This window comes from Pezoporus flaviventris, unplaced genomic scaffold, assembly GCF_033815535.1.
Source record: "Pezoporus flaviventris isolate CSIRO_AGI_PZ_B2104156 unplaced genomic scaffold, CSIRO_AGI_Pfla_v1 ptg000004l, whole genome shotgun sequence".
Lineage (NCBI taxonomy): Eukaryota > Metazoa > Chordata > Aves > Psittaciformes > Psittacidae > Pezoporus > Pezoporus flaviventris.
Genome location: NW_026892552.1, coordinates 758628 through 782786, shown reverse-complemented (window position 1 = coordinate 782786; position 24159 = coordinate 758628). Strand labels below are relative to the sequence as shown.

At 54.5% G+C, this 24159-nt stretch overlaps 1 protein-coding gene across 3 annotated transcripts; it reads right to left on the bottom strand.

Annotated features, from left to right (window-relative positions):
• Positions 1 to 88: 88 nt before the first annotated feature.
• Positions 89 to 17972, bottom strand: LOC133265111 (uncharacterized). Of its 3 annotated transcripts, XM_061445323.1 has the most exons (16): positions 17504 to 17971; positions 17159 to 17269; positions 16799 to 16878; positions 16304 to 16412; positions 15950 to 16039; positions 15253 to 15357; positions 14479 to 14650; positions 13924 to 14015; positions 12784 to 12933; positions 12220 to 12624; positions 11501 to 11688; positions 11276 to 11413; positions 10605 to 11043; positions 10143 to 10325; positions 9824 to 9979; positions 9042 to 9490 (listed from the first exon to the last, which is right to left on the bottom strand). In XM_061445323.1, exons 1-16 carry the CDS (start codon positions 17909 to 17911, stop codon positions 9314 to 9316), a joined length of 3003 nt encoding a protein of 1000 aa, XP_061301307.1. In that variant the 5' UTR covers positions 17912 to 17971; the 3' UTR covers positions 9042 to 9313. The 3 variants fall into 3 exon arrangements, with proteins under 3 accessions (XP_061301309.1, XP_061301307.1, XP_061301306.1); XM_061445325.1 differs by lacking the exons at positions 9042 to 9490; positions 9824 to 9979 and adding an exon at positions 89 to 408; XM_061445322.1 differs by having other exon boundaries at positions 9354 to 9979; positions 17504 to 17972.
• Positions 17973 to 24159: the final 6187 nt, after the last annotated feature.

The following is a 24159-nucleotide window of genomic DNA, read 5'->3' as shown; positions in this document are numbered from 1 at the left end:
GCCCAAGATACAATAACTATGAACTGTGGCTACCGATTGCAGGTGCACAGTATAACAAAAAAGCAATATATCTTAATTGGATAGAAAAGAGATTTCAATAGAAAATTTAATAAAAATTTTCTTTCAAAAATTATGTTGACATAATTAAAAATGTCAACAGAAAACTATCTATTGCTGTTTCCTTGCACTTGGAGGAAGAATCTCATAGGAAGCTCGCTCAGTCCAGTGCCCTGGATCAGACCAGCTGGTTAGGGATCCTCCTCCTCTCTGCCCTCCGGAGGCAGCACCACAGTGCCGGCAGGAAGGAACTGGCAGAAGGCTCTTCCCATGCATCATACAGCAGCTGCTTCATTTCAAGCGCCAGGGAAGAGACCAGGGGGCTGCTGTCACTCTCCATGTTTTGAAGGGCTGGGATGGAAAGGAACAGAGCCACGGTCACATCGCAGATCTGCAGGGGATCTCCAGAGTCCCTCCAGCCAGGGCCACTCCCGCCCCACAGCAATTCCCACAGCCAGGAGGGAGGCGGGGTACCGGGATTAGATGGAAGGTGTTGCCCACCAATGTCCCACATGCTCCTCAAATCTCTCTACTCTGCCCACGCCATCCGTCACCCACAGAGGGAGCTGAGCCCTCCTAGGCCAGGACAGGGATTATAGCTCCCTACCCAGGCCCTTTCCTCCTACCCACAGGCACCCCACTGCCCTCACTCACCCTCATTAATGACCAGGATCTCCTCCTCGCACCCGTCCGTCAGCTGCTGCCCAGCGAGCCCTAGGCACACACAGCCCGTCACACATCCCGCTGACCTGACCATCCCAGCAGCCCAGTCCACCCCCACTGACCCACTGGGCAAGGCTGAGCCCAGGGTAGCTCCTGGAGCGTGAAGTGGCCTTGAGGGACCCAGCCCCACATCAATCACATCGGGCAGTTGGGGCTCTGCAGCTCCCCGGTGGATTTGGCAGTAGCCATGGCTGGGGCTAAGCTGCTGAGGTACAGTGAGGGACCCCCGGACAGGTTGTGGCTCACCGATGAACCTGACAGCCACCTCGCGCAAGGGCTCCTGCGGGCTCTGCAGGTGCAGCAGGCTCTGGTGCAGGTACTGCTCCAATCTGGTTCTGCTTTTCTTCAGCTAGAGCGAGCACACAGGGACGGAGTTGACACAGACCCTCCTCCCCCACACCCAGGACTGGCCTCTCCTGCCAGGACACCCGCAATGCCCAGCCAGCAGCTAGCTGGTGCCAGGGTTTGGAGGGAGCAGAGGGCAGCGTGCTGCCTGGCCAGGGTGCTGCAGTGCCACCCTGCCACCAAAGGCCAGTGGGGCACCCCTGGAGTCTGGGCGGCGGGAAATGGGACCCTTGTGCGCTGCAGGCAGGCAGCACAGGGCTGCCATGGAGGGCAGGGGGAAAGCTGCTAGCCCCATGCACTGGGGACTGGGGGAGAGAGGCTTCTCCAGGCTGGCTTGCGGGGCTTTGGGGACATCCTTACCATGCACTTGCCAGCCCTCCATATCTGCTCTGTCTGCAGCAGCTTCCGGAGCTGCTGCCACCTCAGGAACTTGGCGGCTTCAACGACAGCTTCCTTGGAGGCCTTCAAAGCAGCAGGGACAGGGAAATGGCACCTCTACCCAGGAAAGAGGACCTGGAGTTCCCTGGACAGAGCACAAGGGCAGTAAAGGTTGGGGTCAAAACCTGCCCTTAGGCACCTGCAGGTGCTGCTGGAAAGCCCACAGGGCCTCCAGTGCTCAGGTCTTTGTGGCCAGCAGTGAGGCTGGGTGTCGTGGTTTAAACCCAGTCAGGTAACTCGTTCGCTCACTTCCAGTGAGTGGTGCCGAGCTGACAACAATCGAAGTCCGTGTCCGTCTCCCCCCCCACCCCCCCCCCCACACCGGGGCTCTCCCCTTCCCCGCTCCCAGAGGAACGGGGAGGAGGATCGAGAGAGTGCAACTCCTACGGGTTGAGACAAGAACAGTCCAGCAACAAATCACCACCGCTACTATTAGCTAAAACAATGATAAGGGAAAATACCAAGGGAAGAGAATACGATACCACCGGCCAAGAAAGCGAGTTCCACCCGGAAGCCCCTGTCCTTCCGGGTAACTCCCAGTTACCCCCCACCCCGGGCATGACGTGCTGTGGTATGGAATACCTCCCCGGCTAGCCCGGGTCAGGCGCCCCGTCTCTGATTCCTCACAGCTTCCCCTACTCCCTGGCAGAGCATGAGCCTCACAGAGTCCTTGGTCAGGGTAAACATCACTTAGCAACAACCGAAAACATCGGCTTCACCAACACTGTTCTCAAACTAGAAGTCAAAACACAGCACTGCACCAGTTAACACAAAGGAAAAAACATGACTGCTACTGCTGAACCCAGGACATTATCCACCCCTTATTCCATACCATTCACGTTGTGCTCAGATCCCACATTTTCAATACACCATCGCTCTCCCACATATATACATCCATATACATACAGACCAAGACGAAAAAATCATTTTCTTAGTGCATGGACCAATCCCTATAATGCTGCCGAGTCCATTCGGTCCATGATGTTCCAAGTTCATTCTCTGTTGGGATGATGGCTGGAGGGAAGTCAGGGCCAGTCGCTGGTGACCTGGAGACATCTAGTTGATGGGCTATAAAAGCATTACACAGCAGGCAACGGCATACAATTGAGTTCACTGGCTGTTTTCCCCTAAAATCAAATCCCCTTGAGGTATACATCGGACTTCCCCATCTTCCAGCATTACCCACCAAGTATATCCAGGTCCCTGAGCAAAAGCAATCCCACGAGTGGGTTTGCCTTTACCTGAAGCAGGAATAACCCAGACTGTCTTCCCCAGCAAATTCTTCATATGCACCACGGGAACTTTGTCCCCCTCTACAATATGTAAAAGTTCTGACTGGGCTGGGCCAGCCCTGTTGGCAGATCCTCTGGTGTTGACCAACCAGGTGGCCTTTGGTAAATGTGTATCCCAATGCTTGAAAGTTCCCCCACCCATCGCTCTCAGTGTAGTTTTTAACAGCCCATTGTACCGTTCGATTTTCCCAGAGGCTGGTGCATGGTAGGGGATGTGATATACCCACTCAATGCCATGCTCTTTGGCCCAAATATCTATAAGGTTATTCCGGAAATGAGTCCCATTGTCTGACTCAATTCTCTCTGGGGTGCCGTGTCACCACAAAATCTGTTTCTCAAGGCCCAGGATGGTGTTCCGGGCAGTGGCATGGGGCACAGCGTATGTTTCCAGCCACCCGGTGGTTGCTTCCACCATGGTAAGCACATGGCGCTTGCCTTGGCGGCTTGGTGGCAGTGTGATATAGTCAATCTGCCAGGCCTCCCCATATTTATACTTCAACCATCGTCCTCCATACCAAAGAGGCTTTAACCGCTTGGCTTGTTTAATTGCAGCACATGTTTCACACTCATGAATAACCTGGGCAATAGTGTCCATTGTTAAGTCCACCCCTCGGTCACGGGCCCATCTATATGTTGCATCTCTGCCCTGATGGCCTGAAGTGTCATGGGCCCACCGGGCCAAAAATAATTCACCTTTATGTTGCCAATCTAAGTCCATCTGAGCCACTTCAATCTTAGCCGCTTTATCCACTTGTTGGTTGTTCTGGTGTTCCTCAGTGGCCCGACTCTTGGGTACATGGGCATCTACATGACGTACCTTCACCACCAGGTTCTGCACCCTGGCAGCAATATCTTTCCACAGTGCAGCAGCCCAGATGGGTTTACCTCTGCGTTGCCAGTTGCTCTGCTTCCATTGCTTCAACCACCCCCACAGGGCATTTGCCACCATCCATGAGTCAGTATAGAGATAAAGTACTGGCCACTTTTCTCGTTCAGCAATGTCCAGGGCCAGCTGGATGGCTTTCACCTCGGCAAATTGACTCGATTCACCCTCTCCTTCAGCAGTTTCTGCAACTTGTCGTCCAGGACTCCATACAGCTGCCTTCCATCTCCGATGCTTTCCCACAATACGGCAAGAGCCATCAGTAAACAAGGCATACTGCTTTTCACTTTCTGACAGTTTATTATATGGTGGGGCCTCTTCAGCACGCACCACCTCCTCCTCTGGTGACATTCCGAAATCTTTGCCCTCTGGCCAGTCCATGATAACTTCTAGAATGCCTGGACGACTGGGATTTCCTATTCGAGTTCGTTGTGTAATTAGTGCAGCCCATTTACTCCATGTAGCATCAGTTGCATGATGTGTAGAGGAGACCCTGCCTTTGAACATCCAGCCCAGCACGGGCAGCCGGGGTGCCAGGAGGAGCTGTGCTTCAGTGCCAATCACTTCCGAAGCAGCTCGAACCCCTTCATAGGCTGCCAGTATCTCTTTCTCAGTTGGGGTATAGCTGGCCTCAGATCCTTTGTATCCCCGACTCCAAAAGCCGAGGGGTCGACCTCGAGTCTCCCCTGGAGCTTTCTGCCAGAGGCTCCAGGTAGGACCGTTCTCCCCAGCTGCAGTGTACAGCACATTTTTTACATCTGGCCCGGTCCGGACTGGTCCAAGGGCTACTGCATGAACTATCTCGCGTTTAATTTGCTCAAAGGCTTGTTGCTGCTCAGGGCCCCATTTAAAATCATTCTTCTTCCGGGTCACATGATAGAGAGGGCTTACAATCAAACTGTAATTCGGGATGTGCATTCTCCAGAACCCCACTGCACCCAAGAAAGCTTGCGTTTCTTTCCTATTAGTTGGTGGAGACATTGCTGTTATCTTGTTGATCACATCTGTGGGGATCTGTCTACGTCCATCTTGCCATTTTATTCCCAAAAATTGAATCTCCTGTGCAGGTCCCTTGACCTTACTCCGTTTTATGGCAAAACCGGCTTTCAGCAGGATTTGGATTATTTTCCTCCCTTTCTCAAAGACTTCTTCCGCTGTATCGCCCCACACAATAATGTCATCAATGTATTGCAGGTGTTCTGGAGCTTGCCCCTGTTCCAGTGCAGTCTGGATCAGTCCATGGCAAATGGTAGGGCTGTGTTTCCACCCCTGGGGCAGTCGGTTCCAAGTGAACTGGACACCCCTCCAAGTAAAAGCAAACTGTGGCCTGCACTCTGCTGCCAAAGGAATGGAGAAAAATGCATTGGCAATATCAATCGTGGCATACCACTTGGCTGCCTTTGACTCTAGTTCATACTGAAGTTCTAGCATGTCCGGTACGGCAGCACTCAATGGTGGTGTGACTTCATTCAGGCCACAATAGTCTACTGTTAGTCTCCATTCTCCATTAGACTTTCGCACTGGCCATATGGGGCTATTGAAGGGTGAGCTGGTCCTGCTGATCACCCCCTGACTCTCCAGTCTACGGATCAGCTGATGGATGGGAATCAGGGAGTCTCGGTTGGTGCGATATTGCCGCCGGTGCACTGTTGTGGTCGCAACTGGCACTTGTTGTTCTTCAACTTTCAGCAACCCCACAGCAGAGGGATCTTCTGAGAGAGCAGGCAAGGTGGACAGCTGCTCAATTTCCTCAGTCTCCAAAGCAGCAATACCAAAAGCCCACCGGTACCCTTTTGGGTCTTTGAAGTACCCTCTCTTGAGGTAGTCTATGCCGAGGATGCATGGAGCCTCTGGACCAGTCACAATAGGGTGCTTTTGCCACTCCCTCCCAGTCAGGCTGATTTCAGCCTCCAGCACAGTCAACTCTTGGGATCCTCCTGTTACTCCAGAAATATAGATGGGTTCCACCCCTTGACAGCTTGATGGCATCAGGGTACACTGTGCACCGGTATCTACTAGAGCCTTATACTTCTGTGGGACTGATGTGCCAGGCCATCTGATCCACACAGTCCAGTAAATCCGATTGTCCCCTACCTCCACCTGGCTGGAGGCAGGGCCCCTCTAATGGTCGTCACAGTATTGGACACTTAAGTCGTGTTGAAAGGGATTATTCTTCATTATCACAGGAGCTGGAGTAAAATCAGCTCTTCCACTCCATCTGGGAAACTGCTCACCAGAGACTGAAGCCGTAGCTCTCATGGGACGATCAGTCTTGGCCCTTGCTCCCCTCTTCAGTTCACTCACCCGTTCCTCCAAAGCTGAAGTAGGTTTTCCATCCCACTTTGTCATGTCTTCTCCGTGATCCAGCAGGTAAAACCATAGGGTACCCCGTGGCGTATACCTTCTGTATCTCCTCTCTCGAACAATAGGACGTCTTTTGTTAATAGCTGAGACGTGTGTTGGTACACGTGAGGAGCTGGATAAATCAGATACATCGTCCCTCAATTTGTCAAGGTCCTGGGACAGTTTTTTCACAGCTGAGATGATGGAAGGAGTGAGATTGTCTTCGAACTCTCGGAGTTTATGAACCATTTCATCCACTGTTAGTGGTACTATGTCATTCCAGGTCACTGTTGCCAATGAATGGGCATATGATGACGGTGCATTCCGTGTAAGTTTTCGCCACATGGGTCGTGTACATTCAACTTCATCTGGATCTATAGGTGTATCCCCGTTATTCGGCTTGATGTGATAGATCATCTCTACGATGGCCGATTCCCTCAGAGACTGGATGCCTTTGTCTATAGTAGTCCACTTGGCCGAACGACTCGTAACATTGTCCTTGTACGGAAACCTTTCTTTCACAGCTGCCAAGAGCCTCCTCCAAAGGCTGAGGGACTTTTTCTCTCTTGCAATTGCTTTGTCAATTCCCCCTTCTCTAGCAAGTGATCCCAGCTGCTTGGCTTCTGTACCTTCTAGTTCGTGACCATCGGCCCCATTGTCCCAGCATCGGAGTAACCAGGTGATGATGTGCTCCCCTGGTTGACGGGTAAAATCTTTTCGCGTATTCCGCAGCTCGGTTGAGGTCCGAGGTCGAGAAGTTACCTCTTCTTCTTCTTCTTCGTCATGTGATGATGACTCCTGATCAGATTCTGGACCGGGTGGTGAATTCATTGGTTCTTCATCTCGCTTCACCCTTTTTGCCTCCTTTTTGCTTGTTCTCTTGCGTACAGGGGCAACTGATATTGGTACGAATTGGTCCTCTGGTTTGGCTGCAGTGATTATCACTGTGGTTTGAGTAGCGACTGTACTTGTTGCTGGGGGTGGTGTAGCTACCGTGCTTGGAGCTGGGGTAACCGCGCTGTCTGTTGCAGGTGAAGTTTGAGCAGCTGCTGTACTTGCCACTGGGGTAGCTGCGCAGTTCATTGCAGCCAAAGTTTGAGTAGCGACTGTCACTTTGCCCTCAAATCCGCCGACATTCTTTTCCTTTTGAAGGTGCTGGATAGTGTTGAACAAGGCCCTGTAAGCATAGGCCAAGCCCCAGCACGTTGCCGTGATTTGTCCATCTCTGGTATGGCCAGAATGACCACACACCTCATTTAAGTGTTTTACTAATTCTTCTGGATTTTGCAGTTGTTCGGTAGTGAAATTCCAAAATACTGGAGGGGCCCACTGACCTAGATACTTGCCCATACTATCCCACACACCCTGCCACTCATGGCTGTCCAGCCTCTGGGAAAATCTCTCGGTCCTCCTACATCGTCGTTTGACCCCAGACAAGACCCAAACCTGAATCTGCTTAACTCTTGAAATCAGTAGTGGGCAAAACACACTCTGTATGCGTGTTAGCATGGTGATTCCCATCACCATCAGCAAACAAGTCTCAACAGCATTAAAAGGCCATTCAAAAAATTCAAAACTCTCAAATGTAAATGGTCTGGGGGGACGACTAGGAGGGTAAAAGGATGTCTCCTTCACAGATTGAGCACCTGAGAAGGAGAAAAAAGATGTGTAATTGCTAAGCACCTCCGTCATATACCTCCCAAAGTATAAAGGTGGTGACCACACTGGGAACATAAGCCAGATCAGTTTCATGATCAATGATTCTATTGTATTACAAGTCATTACCATAAAGTACAATGGGATAAAAACCTTAGCCCAAGCCCCACACTTAATAAACACTAACACAGCGAATACCGGCTCTACGTAAGATATGATATACTGAAACTGTGAGATCAAGAGGAAAAACCTTGAGAGGCAATAAATCAGCATTGTGACGAGTGACTATCAATCCAGTCAGATCTGTTCTTATCTCAACCCCTCGTGCCCCACGTTGGGAGCCAAAAAAGAACTGTCGTGGTTTAAACCCAGTCAGGTAACTCGTTCGCTCTCACTTCCAGTGAGTGGTGCCGAGCTGACAACAATCAAAGTCCGTGTCCGTCTCCCCCCCCCCCCCCCCCCCCCCCCCGCACCGGGGCTCTCCCCTTCCCCGCTCCCGGAGGAACGGGGAGGAGGATCGAGAGAGTGCAACTCCTACGGGTTGAGACAAGAACAGTCCAGCAACAAATCACCACCGCTACTATCAGCTAAAACAATGATAAGGGAAAATACCAAGGGAAGAGAATACGATACCACCGGCCAAGAAAGCGAGTTCCACCCGGAAGCCCCTGTCCTTCCGGGTAACTCCCAGTTACCCCCCACCCCGGGCATGACGTGCTGTGGTATGGAATACCTCCCCGGCTAGCCCGGGTCAGGCGCCCCGTCTCTGATTCCTCACAGCTTCCCCTACTCCCTGGCAGAGCATGAGCCTCACAGAGTCCTTGGTCAGGGTAAACATCACTTAGCAACAACCGAAAACATCGGCTTCACCAACACTGTTCTCAAACTAGAAGTCAAAACACAGCACTGCACCAGTTAACACAAAGGAAAAAACATGACTGCTACTGCTGAACCATGACTGCTACTGCTGACATGACCATCCCAGCAGCCCAGTTCACCCCCACTGACCCCCTGGGCAAGGCTGAGCCCAGGGTAGCTCCTGGAGCGTGAAGTGGCCTTGAGGGACCCAGCCCCACATCAATCACATCGGGCAGTTGGGGCTCTGCAGCTCCCCGGTGGATTTGGCAGTAGCCATGGCTGGGGCTAAGCTGCTGAGGTACAGTGAGGGACCCCTGGACAGGTTGTGGCTCACCGATGAACCTGACAGCCACCTCGCGCAAGGGCTCCTGCGGGCTCTGCAGGTGCAGCAGGCTCTGGTGCAGGTACTGCTCCAATCTGGTTCTGCTTTTCTTCAGCTAGAGCGAGCACACAGGGACGGAGTTGACACAGACCCTCCTCCCCCACACCCAGGACTGGCCTCTCCTGCCAGGACACCCGCAATGCCCAGCCAGCAGCTAGCTGGTGCCAGGGTTTGGAGGGAGCAGAGGGCAGCGTGCTGCCTGGCCAGGGTGCTGCAGTGCCACCCTGCCACCAAAGGCCAGTGGGGCACCCCTGGAGTCTGGGCGGCGGGAAATGGGACCCTTGTGCGCTGCAGGCAGGCAGCACAGGGCTGCCATGGAGGGCAGGGGGAAAGCTGCTAGCCCCATGCACTGGGGACTGGGGGAGAGAGGCTTCTCCAGGCTGGCTTGCGGGGCTTTGGGGACATCCTTACCATGCACTTGCCAGCCCTCCATATCTGCTCTGTCTGCAGCAGCTTCCGGAGCTGCTGCCACCTCAGGAACTTGGCGGCTTCAACGACAGCTTCCTTGGAGGCCTTCAAAGCAGCAGGGACAGGGAGATGGCACCTCTACCCAGGAAAGAGGACCTGGAGGTCCCTGGGCAGAGCACAAGGGCAGTAAAGGTTGGGGTCAAAACCTGCCCTTAGGCACCTGCAGGTGCTGCTGGAAAGCCCACAGGGCCTCCAGTGCTCAGGTCTTTGTGGCCAGCAGTGCGGCTGGGCCATGCTGGATGTGGCAGAGCAGGTATAGGGTATGTCCCTATCCACCTTCACAGGGGCTGCCAGCTCTGCGGCTGCAGGCAGGAAGGGGATCCGAGCCCTCAACAGGGCTCCAGCTGAAACACATTCAAAGAGCTGAGAAATGCCCACCTGAGCCACACCTGAGTCACAGTCATGCAGGTGGAAGAACAAGGGCAGGAGGCATCTCTGCACATCCTTCCTCATCTGCTTTTTGTGAGACCTGAATGGAACCCTCATCACATCTCTGCTGAGGAGGATGGACCGCCTTCGCACGCAGCTGCTCGCCTAGGACGAGAGAAGTAAGAGGAGAGGACCTCAGCCTTCGCTCCCCCAAGCCACTGAAGTGAGAAGAACCACCACTCACAGGCCAGTGAGCACACATGGAGAGGGGTGCACCATCCCTGAGCCACTCACACATGCCACCCAAGGGGCTCTCTCGCTGCCTTACATTTTCAAAGAGTGGCAGGAGCATTTTGGGCAGCTGCAGAGCAATGGGGCCAGCCGTCTGCCTGTCTACAGCGCAGAGCACGTTGCTGAGGACAGTCAGGGCTGCCTTCGTGACGTCGCAGTCATCATCCTGCAGTTGCTGCATAACGGCTGGCAGCAGGCCTTGCAGAGACATAGCCTTTGCCTATGTGAAAAACGCTTTTTGGTGACACAGTCGAGGAGGACAGCACCAGCAAAACCACTCCGCTTGCAGAGGGGCAGAGAGAGATCTCTCCATGCGCAGCACAGCCCAATGCCCTGCCTTACGCGTTCAGTGGCTGAGGAGCTGCTGAACAGGGCAGGGAAGGCAGTGGGCACACCACTCCCGATTCCTGGCACAGCCCAAGCACGCTGCTGCGCACACCACCGCCTGCTACCCAGGCCCGGGCAGATGCTCTCGCTGAGCCTGGCTGCCCATGCTCACCTGCTCAGGATTCTCAGACAGCGTGGCGAGGCTTGTGACCGCTACCTTGTGCGGCACCGAACTCCTGCTACGCAGGTGCGTGTGGAGGACATGCAGGACGGGGCTATCGTCAGTCTTAAACCTTGTGCAGTCCAGGAGCTGAAACACACCCGGAGCAGAATGAGAGCCCAGCACAGCAGCAGAGCTCCTGGAAGGCTCAGGGCAAGGTAGCAGAGCTGGGCACAGCTCCGACGGGAGGCAGTGGCACCCTTGCCACCTCCGCTCTGCCTCATGCATGCGGCCCAGCTTCCCCCTGCCTGCTCTTGGAGAAGAAATACTTGCCACCAGGCCCACCTCAATGAAGACAATAATGGCACAGATGTCCTCATACGATTGTATGATTCCAACCGCGTCTTCGCATATGGAGGCACAGCTGACCTGTTCTTTATGCTTCATCACTCTAGCAGGGGGAAGAAGGCATTGGCAGCACCGAGACAGACAAAGCTCTCTGGGACCGTGGCGCCAGCCCCAGCCATTACCCTGTAGGCCAGGCCACACAGGCCAAGCCTCCATCTGCACCTTGTGCTGGCTGCTTGCGCCCCACCACCTGTGCTAAAGAGGATCATGCAGGGGACCCTTTCTCCCCGGGGGGAAACACAGGCAGACGCAAGGATGACTGACAAAGCTCTTACCTACTCAGCACCCTGATTCCAGCGGGGTAGTCGCAGGGGCTCACGAGCATGTCCCAGGCACCCTGCCCTTTGATGTCTTCAACCAGGGAGTCACCACCCAGAAAATGGAAGAAAGCTTGCATGGTCCTCACCATGCACCTGCACGCAGAGCAAAGCATGGTCACATGCGGAAGCCTGGCCCTGGCTCTGGCCCAGGGCAGACTCCAGGGAGCAGGAACAGAGTACCTGCGACGGTTGACTACACGATCCTCAGCCTCCTTTTTCCAAATCTCAAAGCAGCAGCAGCCCTCCTGTGGGCTCTTCATGGTGAAGGAGATCTGCAAGACCATTGCCATGAAGAGCTCCTCTAAAAGTTTCCTTACGTTGCTTTGGTTGGAGGGCACCAGGAAGACCATGCGCATGACACTAGCTACCTGCAGAAAACACCCAGGGACACTCTCGCTGCAGAGATGTCCCTGCAGCGTGCCTGGGGCTGGGGGGTTCAGGAGCTGCGCGGAGCTGAGGGAGATGCCAGGACAGAGTCCAGCCAGCTGCATGGCCTGGAGCTCACCTGTGGCGGCATTCAGGGCTTGGTGCCCGTTTGTAGCATGGGCACATAAGCTTTGATGGTCCTGAGGGAAGAGCTCAGCCAGCCCCATGGGCCATGCTGGCTACGCTGCACTCACTTTCTCCAGCCCCACAGCCTGCTCTGCCCCTCAGGCTTCCTGGCTGCCCAAATGGCAGGAGGTGGGGAAGGAGGACGACCCCCAAGGGCAGCAGGGGCAGGCTGCCTGTCAGTCTGCTGCAGGGCCGAGCAGCATGTGCTGCCTTGCCTGGCTGTAGCCTCGAAGCCCCCAGTGACCTTTTGGAGGTGCAGGTTTGGGAGCAGATGGAGAGGGGAGGAGGAGCTGGAGGGGGGTGCGCAGCTCCAGGCAGGGCGGACCAGGCCTCATCTGGACACTCACAGTCAGCAGTAAGTGGCAGTTGCATTTTGTGCCGAAGTTGTTCTGCGACATGCTTGTGTGCTGGATCAGCAGCAGCGACTTCAGTATTCCGCCCGAAATGCTGGGCTCACATACCAGCATGTTCCACATGGCCTCGGCAGTGGCGTGATGCCAGAGCTCAGAGTCAGTGGGGCCATCCTGGCCATAACAAGTTTTGTCTGGGCAGTTCTCAGAGGCCCTAGGATTCCCCTGAAGCTGAAGGGCCACATCTATGTCACCAGTGATGGAAATATGCAGCAGGCTAGTGGTCACATCCCAAGAGTGCAGCTGCGCCATTTGGAGAAGGGTCTGCATCAGGATGTCCCGCAGCGACCTTCTGGTGACAAGCATCAGCTGCCTATAGATGATCTGCACGAGGTCGTCCACCTGGCGGAGGCAGGAGTGTGGAGCTGGGTGGAGTGCAGCCACGGCCCCTGCTGCCACCAAGAACTGCTCCTCTCCTGTCACACCTTGCCAGCCTCAAAGGTCACCAGACATGTGCCCTGAGGGCACACGCACGGGGCAGTCCAGCTGCACACTGCTTACCTTGGTCAGCTTCAAGCACGAGTGCGCCAAGACTACCTTCAGCGTGTTGGCAATCACCTGGATGTTAGAGACTCTTTCTTGTGCCATGTTCCTCAAGACTGTGAGGACTAAGTTGTACCTCTCATGTGGGAGTAAGAACCTCCCAGTTGCCTAAGGGAGAAGGAGAGGGAAGAGTTTCACCCTGAGGGCCCTGGTGGCAGAGCAGAGCTAAGCAGCCAGGTTGGCTCTGGGCTGACATAGCCGGGGCAGTGCTGGCCCACCTCCAGGACAAGTGCCAGCACTGGGGGCTGCTCTGGGGTGACTGCAGCCACAGGAGCATGTGTGAGAGGCTGAACTGAAATCAGGCTCCACCGTTCATTGCCTCAAAGACTGGTGTGAAAGACTGGTGTGAGGAACTGAGGTCCACTGTCTCAAAGACTGCTGCCCATTGTCTCAAGGACTGCTGACAGACATGTGCAGAGAGCTGGCTGCAAGACCAGCGAAACTGGATGCATGTGATCAACCAGGAATGTGCAGTACGTGACATTACGAACAGAGGTACTTCCCCCCAGCGCATAATGAAAGGGGACAAACGTATTTGCAGGGTGGCCACCCAACAAGGAAGATGACTATGCGCCCTTGGGACGCCACTGGATCCACGGTGGTGACTATCTCTCTGCACTCTGAATGCTTGCTTAATTTCTGCCCTCTTTTCCGAACTGTCCTATCACTATATATTTTATAATAATCTTTTTAAAATAATTATATTTTTATAATAAAAAAACTGACCAACTGTGGCACTTGACCTCATTTGCATCTTAATTTCACTCTGGGAATTACTAAAAAAGTATTTCTGACACTAGGTTTTATCCAGTCGGACCTTCAGAGCGTGTAGAGGGAGCTGCCCTGTGGGCTGAAGGAGAGGGGTGGGCTGAGCCACGGGCAAGAGCTACAGTGTGCTGGCTCTGCCAGGAACCAGAGCTTGCCAGTGGCCAGGACGTCCAGAGCTGCTCTGCTGACATGGGGTTAAAGCCTCTGCCTACTCCCTTGTGGAGCACGGGAGGCCATGCCATCCACCACAATAGCCGAGGCACTGGTTCATGGGGGTGTCCTGCCAGCCCCACAGCCAAGACCCCCAGCAAGAGAGGAGGAGGTTATTACCACCATTTCATCATTGAGCTCCATAGGCCACAAGGTGTTAGGGCCTTCCCGCTCCAGAGGGATCTCTGCATCCTCACATTTTGCACAGTAGCCTGGGCAGGAGGGAAAACAGAGAGTGAACAATGGCAGGAACAACAGAGAGCTGGAGGCAGCAGGTGAGGCTATCAAGGAGAGCTGTGCTTGGCTCTCCGTTCCATGGGAGCTGGAGACGTGCCAGGGCGGTAGCAGGCCCGTTTACCAGGGGAGGAGAGGAAACTGCCTCTTAGGCTGTGGAAGGGCAGGAGAGTTAAGTCTGGCTTTCTGCTCAGGGGGAGAACAGAAGCCTAGGCATGCTGCAGCCACCGGCTCTCCGGCTCAAGGGTTCTCGGGACAGGCCCCAAGCTGCTGCTCCGCAGCAGGCTGTGTGTGCCCTACGGTTTGCACAGCTGCTGCCCTGCTCCAGCCTCAGAGGCATTTGCTGCTCCTTCCTCTAGCAGAGGAGGGGGCTAGGGCAGTGCGGCACCTTGCCTGGGCCCTTGCAGCTGGAAAGCTCCAGCCTGCCTCAGTGTCTCTTACTCTGTCGCACCAGAAGGAACCTCCTGAAGTTACACAGTGCCTGGAAAGCCCCGCAGCTGATCTCCTGGTCCTCCTCAGCACAGGACAGGGCAAGGTACCCCATTGCCTGCCCTAGGAATTCCAGAGGCTTGCTTCTGGAGAAGCACTGCATGCCGTGTCTTGCATTCAAATGCTGTGGGAGAGAAGAAGCTGCAGTAGCAGGGCCAAGCTGTGGCAGATGGGCTGAAAGCCTTAACCTCTAAGAGCAGCCCCCAGGCCGAGTGCCACGTGAGCAGCAGCTCTGGAGAGCTCTGCCATGTGCTGCACCGCGTGGAGACCCAATTCATGGCGGTCAAGCCAGGGCAAGGACTGTGCTGTCTCCCTGCAAAGGGAACTCAGGAAGGGTTCTGCCTTCTCGCCCTGTGAGCCCCTGGGACTGGGGTAGGTGTCTGAAAGAAGACTGACACCCTGGATCTGCTGCTCCTCCAGACCCACAGTCAGCTGACAGAGCCCTCCTTCACCACCTGCAGGACTCCCCATCTCCAGGGGAGGGAGGGCTGCCAGAGCTGCATCTGCCAAATGCTCTCACGCCCAGGGACAGCACTGGCTCCTGAGAGAGAAGGCACAAGACAGAGTGCAGCTCCCAGAGAGAGGACCAAAGATGCTGGTGCAAGGTTGAGTCTTGCTGAATCCCCTACTGCCCTGCGCCCAGGCTTCCCTTGCAGGGGGCCCGGAGTGTTCGGCTACTCTGTGGCACCAGCAAGGGGCAAGTCACCTTCATCACAGGCTCCTTACCTCCAGCATTGAAGAGGGTGATAAAAAGTAGCTGAGGCGTACAATCCACTCTACAGCCTTCCGGCGCTTAGCCATGTCCTCGGATGCCGTGATGGGCAGCAGAGCCTGAGAAGGGAGAAGCTGCAGGTCTGCTGTGGGAAACAACAGTGACTCCCAGAGCAGTGGTTCTGCCAAGCATCTCGTGCTGTTTATGCGATGTACTGCCAAGGCTTCCCATGGTCCAGAGTAAGACCTGGAATGGGGTCCATCCATGCTGTGATCTGGGGACCACTGCCGGCTGTTGGTGACCTGCTGCAGTCAAGGAAGTTGCCCGATCCCATCCCCAAGGCACCTCTGCCCCCTTCCACATGCAGCTCCAAAAAGGCTCCCGCTCCAAGAGGACCAGAACCTCTGGCAGGGGCTGCACAAGGGACGCCAGGCCCATGAGGAGGCCAGAAGAGAAGACCTTCAGGGCTGGACTCCCACTGCACTATGCACCTTGTACCACGGCCGTATCCTAGGGCATCCCCACCCTGCTGGCAAATGGGGAGGAGAAAGTGAACGGGGCAGACAAGTGAGGGCAGTGGCTCAGCAGTGCCAGAAACTCCTTTCACCCCTCGGCCTGGGGGCTGGGGTGCGCATGCTTTAGAAGGTCTCATCACTTTAGGGTAAGGCAAGGAAGACACCCCATGAGCTCTGCTCTTGGTAAATGCCTGACCTGCAATATTTTCCCTGTTATGAAGATGCAGGATCTCTGTGAAGCACCACGTATCAGCACCTCCAGCACACTGTCCAGAGTTTTCAGGATCTGTAAGGAGAGACACAGACAAACACAGATACACACAGATGCAGCAGGTTACGTGCTTGACCTTGCCCTGGCCCTTCTTCCTTGCAGAAAGCTTGCTTGCCTGCCTTCCACCTGAGGTGGGCCTCAGCTGCCCTCTGGTGCCCAGGGGGGAGGCCTCAGGGTCTCCCTGGCCTTCCTTCTCCTGTCGGCTTCCAGCAGCCAAAGTCAGTGAGGAGACCGTGAAGGACAGGCTGTCAGGCTCTCTGCAGCTCAGCCCACATTTACCTGATCATAGAATGGAGTACGCTGGCTAATCGTCTCACTTGCAACAAAACTGAAGGTGCCACCTATGTGTTTGTAGAGGCGGTTGTCCAGCAGGTCTTCCCTGTATTCGCTGTAAGGAGAGAAGGTGCCAGCTGGATGCAAAGGCTTCTACACTGGGGAAGGTGCCCACAAACACTATGACTAGCAGTCCCCAGGGTTGAACCTGCACAAGGTAGGCAAGGCATCACCTCCCTCCCCCATTCTGCTGAGTCAGGGACAGAGGGCAGCCCTGGCCAGTGGACCCTGAAGCCCTTTCCATCTCCTGCCTCTTCCTTCAGAGGAAAAGCCAAGAAGCGTCGGGGAGCCCTGGAGCACCCACTGCCATCCTGCCTGAGCCACTGACGGGCTGAGAGGTGAGAGAGCAGAGGCCCAAAGACCACGCCACCAGGACAGGAAATGCCTGGTGCTACCAGGCCCATGGGAGGCTCTGGCCTGGCCAGGCGCTGGGACAGGTACCTCAGTGCAGCGACGGCAAGCAGGGCTTGCTGCCACATCATGGTGTCCATGTTGTCAAAGGCCTCGTTTTGCATTAGTGCCTGGAGAGGAAAAGCATGGCTGGGATGGGCCACAGCAGCTGCCGGTGCCTGCCACCAGTCTGCCAGTCAGCAGAGTGGGCAGGGCAGAGTCCGCAGGTCAGCTCCAGCACCCACAGCAGCCCCTTGCTCTGCAGAGGCCCCAGTGGCGGAAAGGGCTGTTCCCACAAGGCCTGTCCTACCCTCCCGCTGTGCCCAGACGCCTGAGTGCTGTCCTCATCACCAGTCCGGTGCTTGGCCATCTGTGCTCACTTCCCTTAGCCCCACTGGGGGGGGCCCTCACCTCCAGTTTATTCAGCAGCTCATGGGATGTTGGGCTTTGGTACCTTCCCCGCAGTGAGGCTCTGCAGAGCATGTCGATGGAGGCCAGAAACTTCATCTTCGACTCCCGATCCTGTCAGTCCAGGAGAAGAGAGACAGAGAAGAAGGGGAGGGGGGGCGGGGAGCACAGGCACAGCCAGCAGGAGTGGAGGCTTGAGGGGCTGCAGCAATGGTGCGGGGGGGGGGGCAGGAGGGGAACAGCTCTGCACTGCCAGCAGCCCTCCAGGAGCCTGTGTGTGGACAGCATACGTGGCAGCACCCAACTGGGAGCTGCTGGCAGAGCTTTGCTGACAAATTCTGCCATTACCCTTCTGGTGCTTTTGACAAAGTCCATGATGTAGCCGTGGGCTTCCTTTTCCTCATTCTGCAACTGGATGCTAGAGTCGGAAGCAGCTACACCTGATGAAGAGCAAGAACGGGGAGAGCTGCAGGCCGGGGTAGGAGGCAGAGGGAAGAGAGGGGTCCTCTCTCCAGCCCTGCACCGGCTGCTGTGCCCACAGCACACCCTGGGCCAGGGTGCTGATGCCCTTCTCATCTCCTTCAGGACGCTGCCAGGAGCAGGGCGAGAAAGGTGCCAGCCCTGCAGCACCGCTGCCTCCTGCCCATGCAGCTGCTTCTCCCTGCCCCGTTCTGTGCCCCAAGGTCGTCCCCTGGGGTTCCGTTGATACCTACTCATGTAATGGATGGTGACACTGTGAGATTCCTCCGTGGGCATTGCCTGGGTCTTTCTGACTGCTGATGGTCACCATCAGCTGCCCCAGCAGGGGCTCCTGCACGAGCTGCTTGGCTCTTCTCTCCTCAGAATCCTGGATACTGTGGGGCTGGGCACGCTACTTGCCATGAGGGCCCCACTGTTACCCACTACCCAGGCCAGGAGGGAATGTATCTTGGCCCGCATTGTGACCTATGTGCTGCAGGGCCAAGCAGCATTGTTGCCTTGCCTGGGTGTGGCTCTGAACCCAAGTAACCAAGAAACCACATTTTCTTCCACCTTATTTCTTCTTTTCATTAACAGCTAGAATTTCACTGGATGGTGAAGGTTGGAAAGGAACTTAGGATCATCCAAGTCCTCAGAGGAGGCTGAGGGAAAGACATTCATTCAGCCTGTAGAGGAGAAAGCTCCAGTGCAGACCTCACAGCAGCCTTCTACTACCTACAGGAGCACTTGAAGACAGAGCTAGTTTCTTCACAGCAGTGCATGGTGGGATAATGACAGACAAGAGGCATTGGGAGACATTCAGACTGGAAATAAGGAAAAGCCTTTCTCCTCATAAGGACAGCAAAGAGATGAACAGGTTGCCCAGAGAGACGGCGCTGTCTCATGCCAGGAAGATGTGACTGGACAAAGCCCCAAGAAGCTTGGTCTGATGCTGCTTTGAGCACGAGGTTCAAGCAGAAGCCTCTAGAAGTCAATTCCCACCCAGTATACCACATGATCCTGTGAGTAGGCCAACTCCTACAAAAAGGTACGTACAAGGCGTTGGAGGCAGTTTTCACAAGCTGTCAAGGAAAATGCTTGGGCACTAAGAACTGGCTTTTCTCAGAGATGCCAGGGTCTCTAAAAATGCAACTGTTGAACCCCTTGAAGGGGAAATGGACTCAGCCCTTCCACACCCTAAACCAATGCTTCAACTCTGCAACTACAGCAGAGCCACACGACAGGTCCAGTAGCATGCATCACCCCCTACACCTTGTGTCTTCCCCCTACACCTTGTGTCTACACACTAGTTGTTTTCAAGTACTGGCATCCCTTTTGCCTTTGGTCATGAAAAGAGAACACTGTGCACAACAGAGTGGGGCCACAAAAAAAAAAAAAAAAACCCAAACAAAAACTTTCCAGCTATAAGCTGGAATAAAGGAGAAAACAAAACAGCCAAAGCAACATTCCAAGTCAGATCTATGTCTCTGCTTCACTCCCAACTGGAGCACGTTGTTCTCCCACTCTTTGAGAGGAAGCTCCTTCCTCAGGCATAACCACGCCCAGCCTAGCTGAGGCACATAGTATCGAGCAGAAAAAAATGCTTTTTCAGAAGACATCAGATAAAGAGCTGTTCTGGGCTCCACTCACACGCTTAGCAGTAGCCCCTCTAGGGCAAGGAAATCCAAACGCCGCCAGGGAATGGAGTAGGAGCCGCGCTGCCGGGCGCCGCCACGCACAAGATGGCCCCGGGGCTTGCCACCACACACAAAATGGCCGCCGGGCCTGAGGCCACGCCCGAGATGGCTCCGCGCCTGCATGCAGACGCTGGTGGAACATATTATTTCTGTAAATTGTCTCTGCTTTGCAATCTTCCCAGACAGACTAAGTCTTTCCCAAATAAAAAGAAAGATTTACATTTCTGGGGATAAGGTTCCATTTTCTCCCCAGTGGCAGAACAGGAAAACCTACGTTTTGGGAAGAGAGAATGGGGCCACTCCTTTTGGGCAAGCCAAAATGTATTTTACTGGCCTGGAGGTGCCTCTTCTAGATGAGGTGTCATCTTCTATTCAGCATCTGACAGTTAACAGCTCCTGATGAACAGGAGTGTCCTGATGAGCACAGATGCCAGTTAGGAAAACTGTTGATTAATTTCCTGCATGTTTTTTCAGTCGTTATTTAGTAAATCATAGAATCACAGAATCATCGAATAGTTAGGGTTGGAAAGGATCTGGTGACCTGGCCAAGCTGTCAAATAACTCAGCCTTTGGTGCCACCAATCCTGGACATTCTCCTTGGATCCTTCGAACACAACAAAGATTGGTTGTTTCTTTTTAAGAGGGGCGCTTTGTCCCAGGCCCAAGATACAATAACTATGAACTGTGGCTACCGATTGCAGGTGCACAGTATAACAAAAAAGCAATATATCTTAATTGGATAGAAAAGAGATTTCAATAGAAAATTTAATAAAAATTTTCTTTCAAAAATTATGTTGACATAATTAAAAATGTCAACAGAAAACTATCTATTGCTGTTTCCTTGCACTTGGAGGAAGAATTTCATAGGAAGCTCGCTCAGTCCAGTGCCCTGGATCAGACCAGCTGGTTAGGGATCCTCCTCCTCTCTGCCCTCCGGAGGCAGCACCACAGTGCCGGCAGGAAGGAACTGGCAGAAGGCTCTTCCCATGCATCATACAGCAGCTGCTTCATTTCAAGCGCCAGGGAAGAGACCAGGGGGCTGCTGTCACTCTCCATGTTTTGAAGGGCTGGGATGGAAAGGAACAGAGCCACGGTCACATCGCAGATCTGCAGGGGATCTCCAGAGTCCCTCCAGCCAGGGCCACTCCCGCCCCACAGCAATTCCCACAGCCAGGAGGGAGGCGGGGTACCGGGATTAGATGGAAGGTGTTGCCCACCAATGTCCCACATGCTCCTCAAATCTCTCTACTCTGCCCACGCCATCCGTCACCCACAGAGGGAGCTGAGCCCTCCTAGGCCAGGACAGGGATTATAGCTCCCTACCCAGGCCCTTTCCTCCTACCCACAGGCACCCCACTGCCCTCACTCACCCTCATTAATGACCAGGATCTCCTCCTCGCACCCATCCGTCAGCTGCTGCCCAGCGAGCCCTAGGCACACACAGCCCGTCACACATCCCGCTGACCTGACCATCCCAGCAGCCCAGTTCACCCCCACTGACCCACTGGGCAAGGCTGAGCCCAGGGTAGCTCCTGGAGCGTGAAGTGGCCTTGAGGGACCCAGCCCCACATCAATCACATCGGGCAGTTGGGGCTCTGCAGCTCCCCGGTGGATTTGGCAGTAGCCATGGCTGGGGCTAAGCTGCTGAGGTACAGTGAGGGACCCCCGGACAGGTTGTGGCTCACCGATGAACCTGACAGCCACCTCGCGCAAGGGCTCCTGCGGGCTCTGCAGGTACAGCAGGCTCTGGTGCAGGTACTGCTCCAATCTGGTTCTGCTTTTCTTCAGCTAGAGCGAGCACACAGGGACGGAGTTGACACAGACCCTCCTCCCCCACACCCAGGACTGGCCTCTCCTGCCAGGACACCCGCAATGCCCAGCCAGCAGCTAGCTGGTGCCAGGGTTTGGAGGGAGCAGAGGGCAGCGTGCTGCCTGGCCAGGGTGCTGCAGTGCCACCCTGCCACCAAAGGCCAGTGGGGCACCCCTGGAGTCTGGGCGGCGGGAAATGGGACCCTTGTGCGCTGCAGGCAGGCAGCACAGGGCTGCCATGGAGGGCAGGGGGAAAGCTGCTAGCCCCATGCACTGGGGACTGGGGGAGAGAGGCTTCTCCAGGCTGGCTTGCGGGGCTTTGGGGACATCCTTACCATGCACTTGCCAGCCCTCCATATCTGCTCTGTCTGCAGCAGCTTCCGGAGCTGCTGCCACCTCAGGAACTTGGCGGCTTCAACGACAGCTTCCTTGGAGGCCTTCAAAGCAGCAGGGACAGGGAAATGGCACCTCTACCCAGGAAAGAGGACCTGGAGTTCCCTGGACAGAGCACAAGGGCAGTAAAGGTTGGGGTCAAAACCTGCCCTTAGGCACCTGCAGGTGCTCCTGGAAAGCCCACAGGGCCTCCAGTGCTCAGGTCTTTGTGGCCAGCAGTGAGGCTGGGTGTCGTGGTTTAAACCCAGTCAGGTAACTCGTTCGCTCACTTCCAGTGAGTGGTGCCGAGCTGACAACAATCGAAGTCCGTGTCCGTCTCCCCCCCCACCCCCCCCCCCACACCGGGGCTCTCCCCTTCCCCGCTCCCAGAGGAACGGGGAGGAGGATCGAGAGAGTGCAACTCCTACGGGTTGAGACAAGAACAGTCCAGCAACAAATCACCACCGCTACTATCAGCTAAAACAATGATAAGGGAAAATAACAAGGGAAGAGAATACGATACCACCGGCCAAGAAAGCGAGTTCCACCCGGAAGCCCCTGTCCTTCCGGGTAACTCCCAGTTACCCCCCACCCCGGGCATGACGTGCTGTGGTATGGAATACCTCCCTGGCTAGCCCGGGTCAGGCGCCCCGTCTCTGCTTCCTCACAGCTTCCCCTCCTCCCTGGCAGAGCATGAGCCTCACAGAGTCCTTGGTCAGGGTAAACATCACTTAGCAACAACCGAAAACATCGGCTTCACCAACACTGTTCTCAAACTAGAAGTCAAAACACAGCACTGCACCAGTTAACACAAAGGAAAAAACATGACTGCTACTGCTGAACCCAGGACATTATCCACCCCTTATTCCATACCATTCACGTTGTGCTCAGATCCCACATTTTCAATACACCATCGCTCTCCCACATATATACATCCATATACATACAGACCAAGACGAAAAAATCATTTTCTTAGTGCATGGACCAATCCCTATAATGCTGCCGAGTCCATTCGGTCCATGATGTTCCAAGTTCATTCTCTGTTGGGATGATGGCTGGAGGGAAGTCAGGGCCAGTCGCTGGTGACCTGGAGACATCTAGTTGATGGGCTATAAAAGCATTACACAGCAGGCAACGGCATACAATTGAGTTCACTGGCTGTTTTCCCCTAAAATCAAATCCCCTTGAGGTATACATCGGACTTCCCCATCTTCCAGCATTACCCACCAAGTATATCCAGGTCCCTGAGCAAAAGCAATCCCACGAGTGGGTTTGCCTTTACCTGAAGCAGGAATAACCCAGACTGTCTTCCCCAGCAAATTCTTCATATGCACCACGGGAACTTTGTCCCCCTCTACAATATGTAAAAGTTCTGACTGGGCTGGGCCAGCCCTGTTGGCAGATCCTCTGGTGTTGACCAACCAGGTGGCCTTTGGTAAATGTGTATCCCAATGCTTGAAAGTTCCCCCACCCATCGCTCTCAGTGTAGTTTTTAACAGCCCATTGTACCGTTCGATTTTCCCAGAGGCTGGTGCATGGTAGGGGATGTGATATACCCACTCAATGCCATGCTCTTTGGCCCAAATATCTATAAGGTTATTCCGGAAATGAGTCCCATTGTCTGACTCAATTCTCTCTGGGGTGCCGTGTCACCACAAAATCTGTTTCTCAAGGCCCAGGATGGTGTTCCGGGCAGTGGCATGGGGCACAGCGTATGTTTCCAGCCACCCGGTGGTTGCTTCCACCATGGTAAGCACATGGCGCTTGCCTTGGCGGCTTGGTGGCAGTGTGATATAGTCAATCTGCCAGGCCTCCCCATATTTATACTTCAACCATCGTCCTCCATACCAAAGAGGCTTTAACCGCTTGGCTTGTTTAATTGCAGCACATGTTTCACACTCATGAATAACCTGGGCAATAGTGTCCATTGTTAAGTCCACCCCTCGGTCACGGGCCCATCTATATGTTGCATCTCTGCCCTGATGGCCTGAAGTGTCATGGGCCCACCGGGCCAAAAATAATTCACCTTTATGTTGCCAATCTAAGTCCATCTGAGCCACTTCAATCTTAGCCGCTTTATCCACTTGTTGGTTGTTCTGGTGTTCCTCAGTGGCCCGACTCTTGGGTACATGGGCATCTACATGACGTACCTTCACCACCAGGTTCTGCACCCTGGCAGCAATATCTTTCCACAGTGCAGCAGCCCAGATGGGTTTACCTCTGCGTTGCCAGTTGCTCTGCTTCCATTGCTTCAACCACCCCCACAGGGCATTTGCCACCATCCATGAGTCAGTATAGAGATAAAGTACTGGCCACTTTTCTCGTTCAGCAATGTCCAGGGCCAGCTGGATGGCTTTCACCTCGGCAAATTGACTCGATTCACCCTCTCCTTCAGCAGTTTCTGCAACTTGTCGTCCAGGACTCCATACAGCTGCCTTCCATCTCCGATGCTTTCCCACAATACGGCAAGAGCCATCAGTAAACAAGGCATACTGCTTTTCACTTTCTGACAGTTTATTATATGGTGGGGCCTCTTCAGCACGCACCACCTCCTCCTCTGGTGACATTCCGAAATCTTTGCCCTCTGGCCAGTCCATGATAACTTCTAGAATGCCTGGACGACTGGGATTTCCTATTCGAGTTCGTTGTGTAATTAGTGCAGCCCAT

Excerpts from the sequence above, each read along its gene's own strand:
- LOC133265111 (XM_061445322.1), bottom strand. The coding sequence starts at position 17,911 with ATGCCCACGGAGGAATCTCACAGTGTCACCATCCATTACATGAGTAGG. Across the intron at positions 17,270-17,503 it reads TTGTCAAAAGCACCAGAAGG|GATCGGGAGTCGAAGATGAA; the intron begins GTAATGGCAGAA and ends CTGGACTGACAG. Across the intron at positions 16,413-16,798 it reads CTTGCCGTCGCTGCACTGAG|CGAATACAGGGAAGACCTGC; the intron begins GTACCTGTCCCA and ends CTCTCCTTACAG.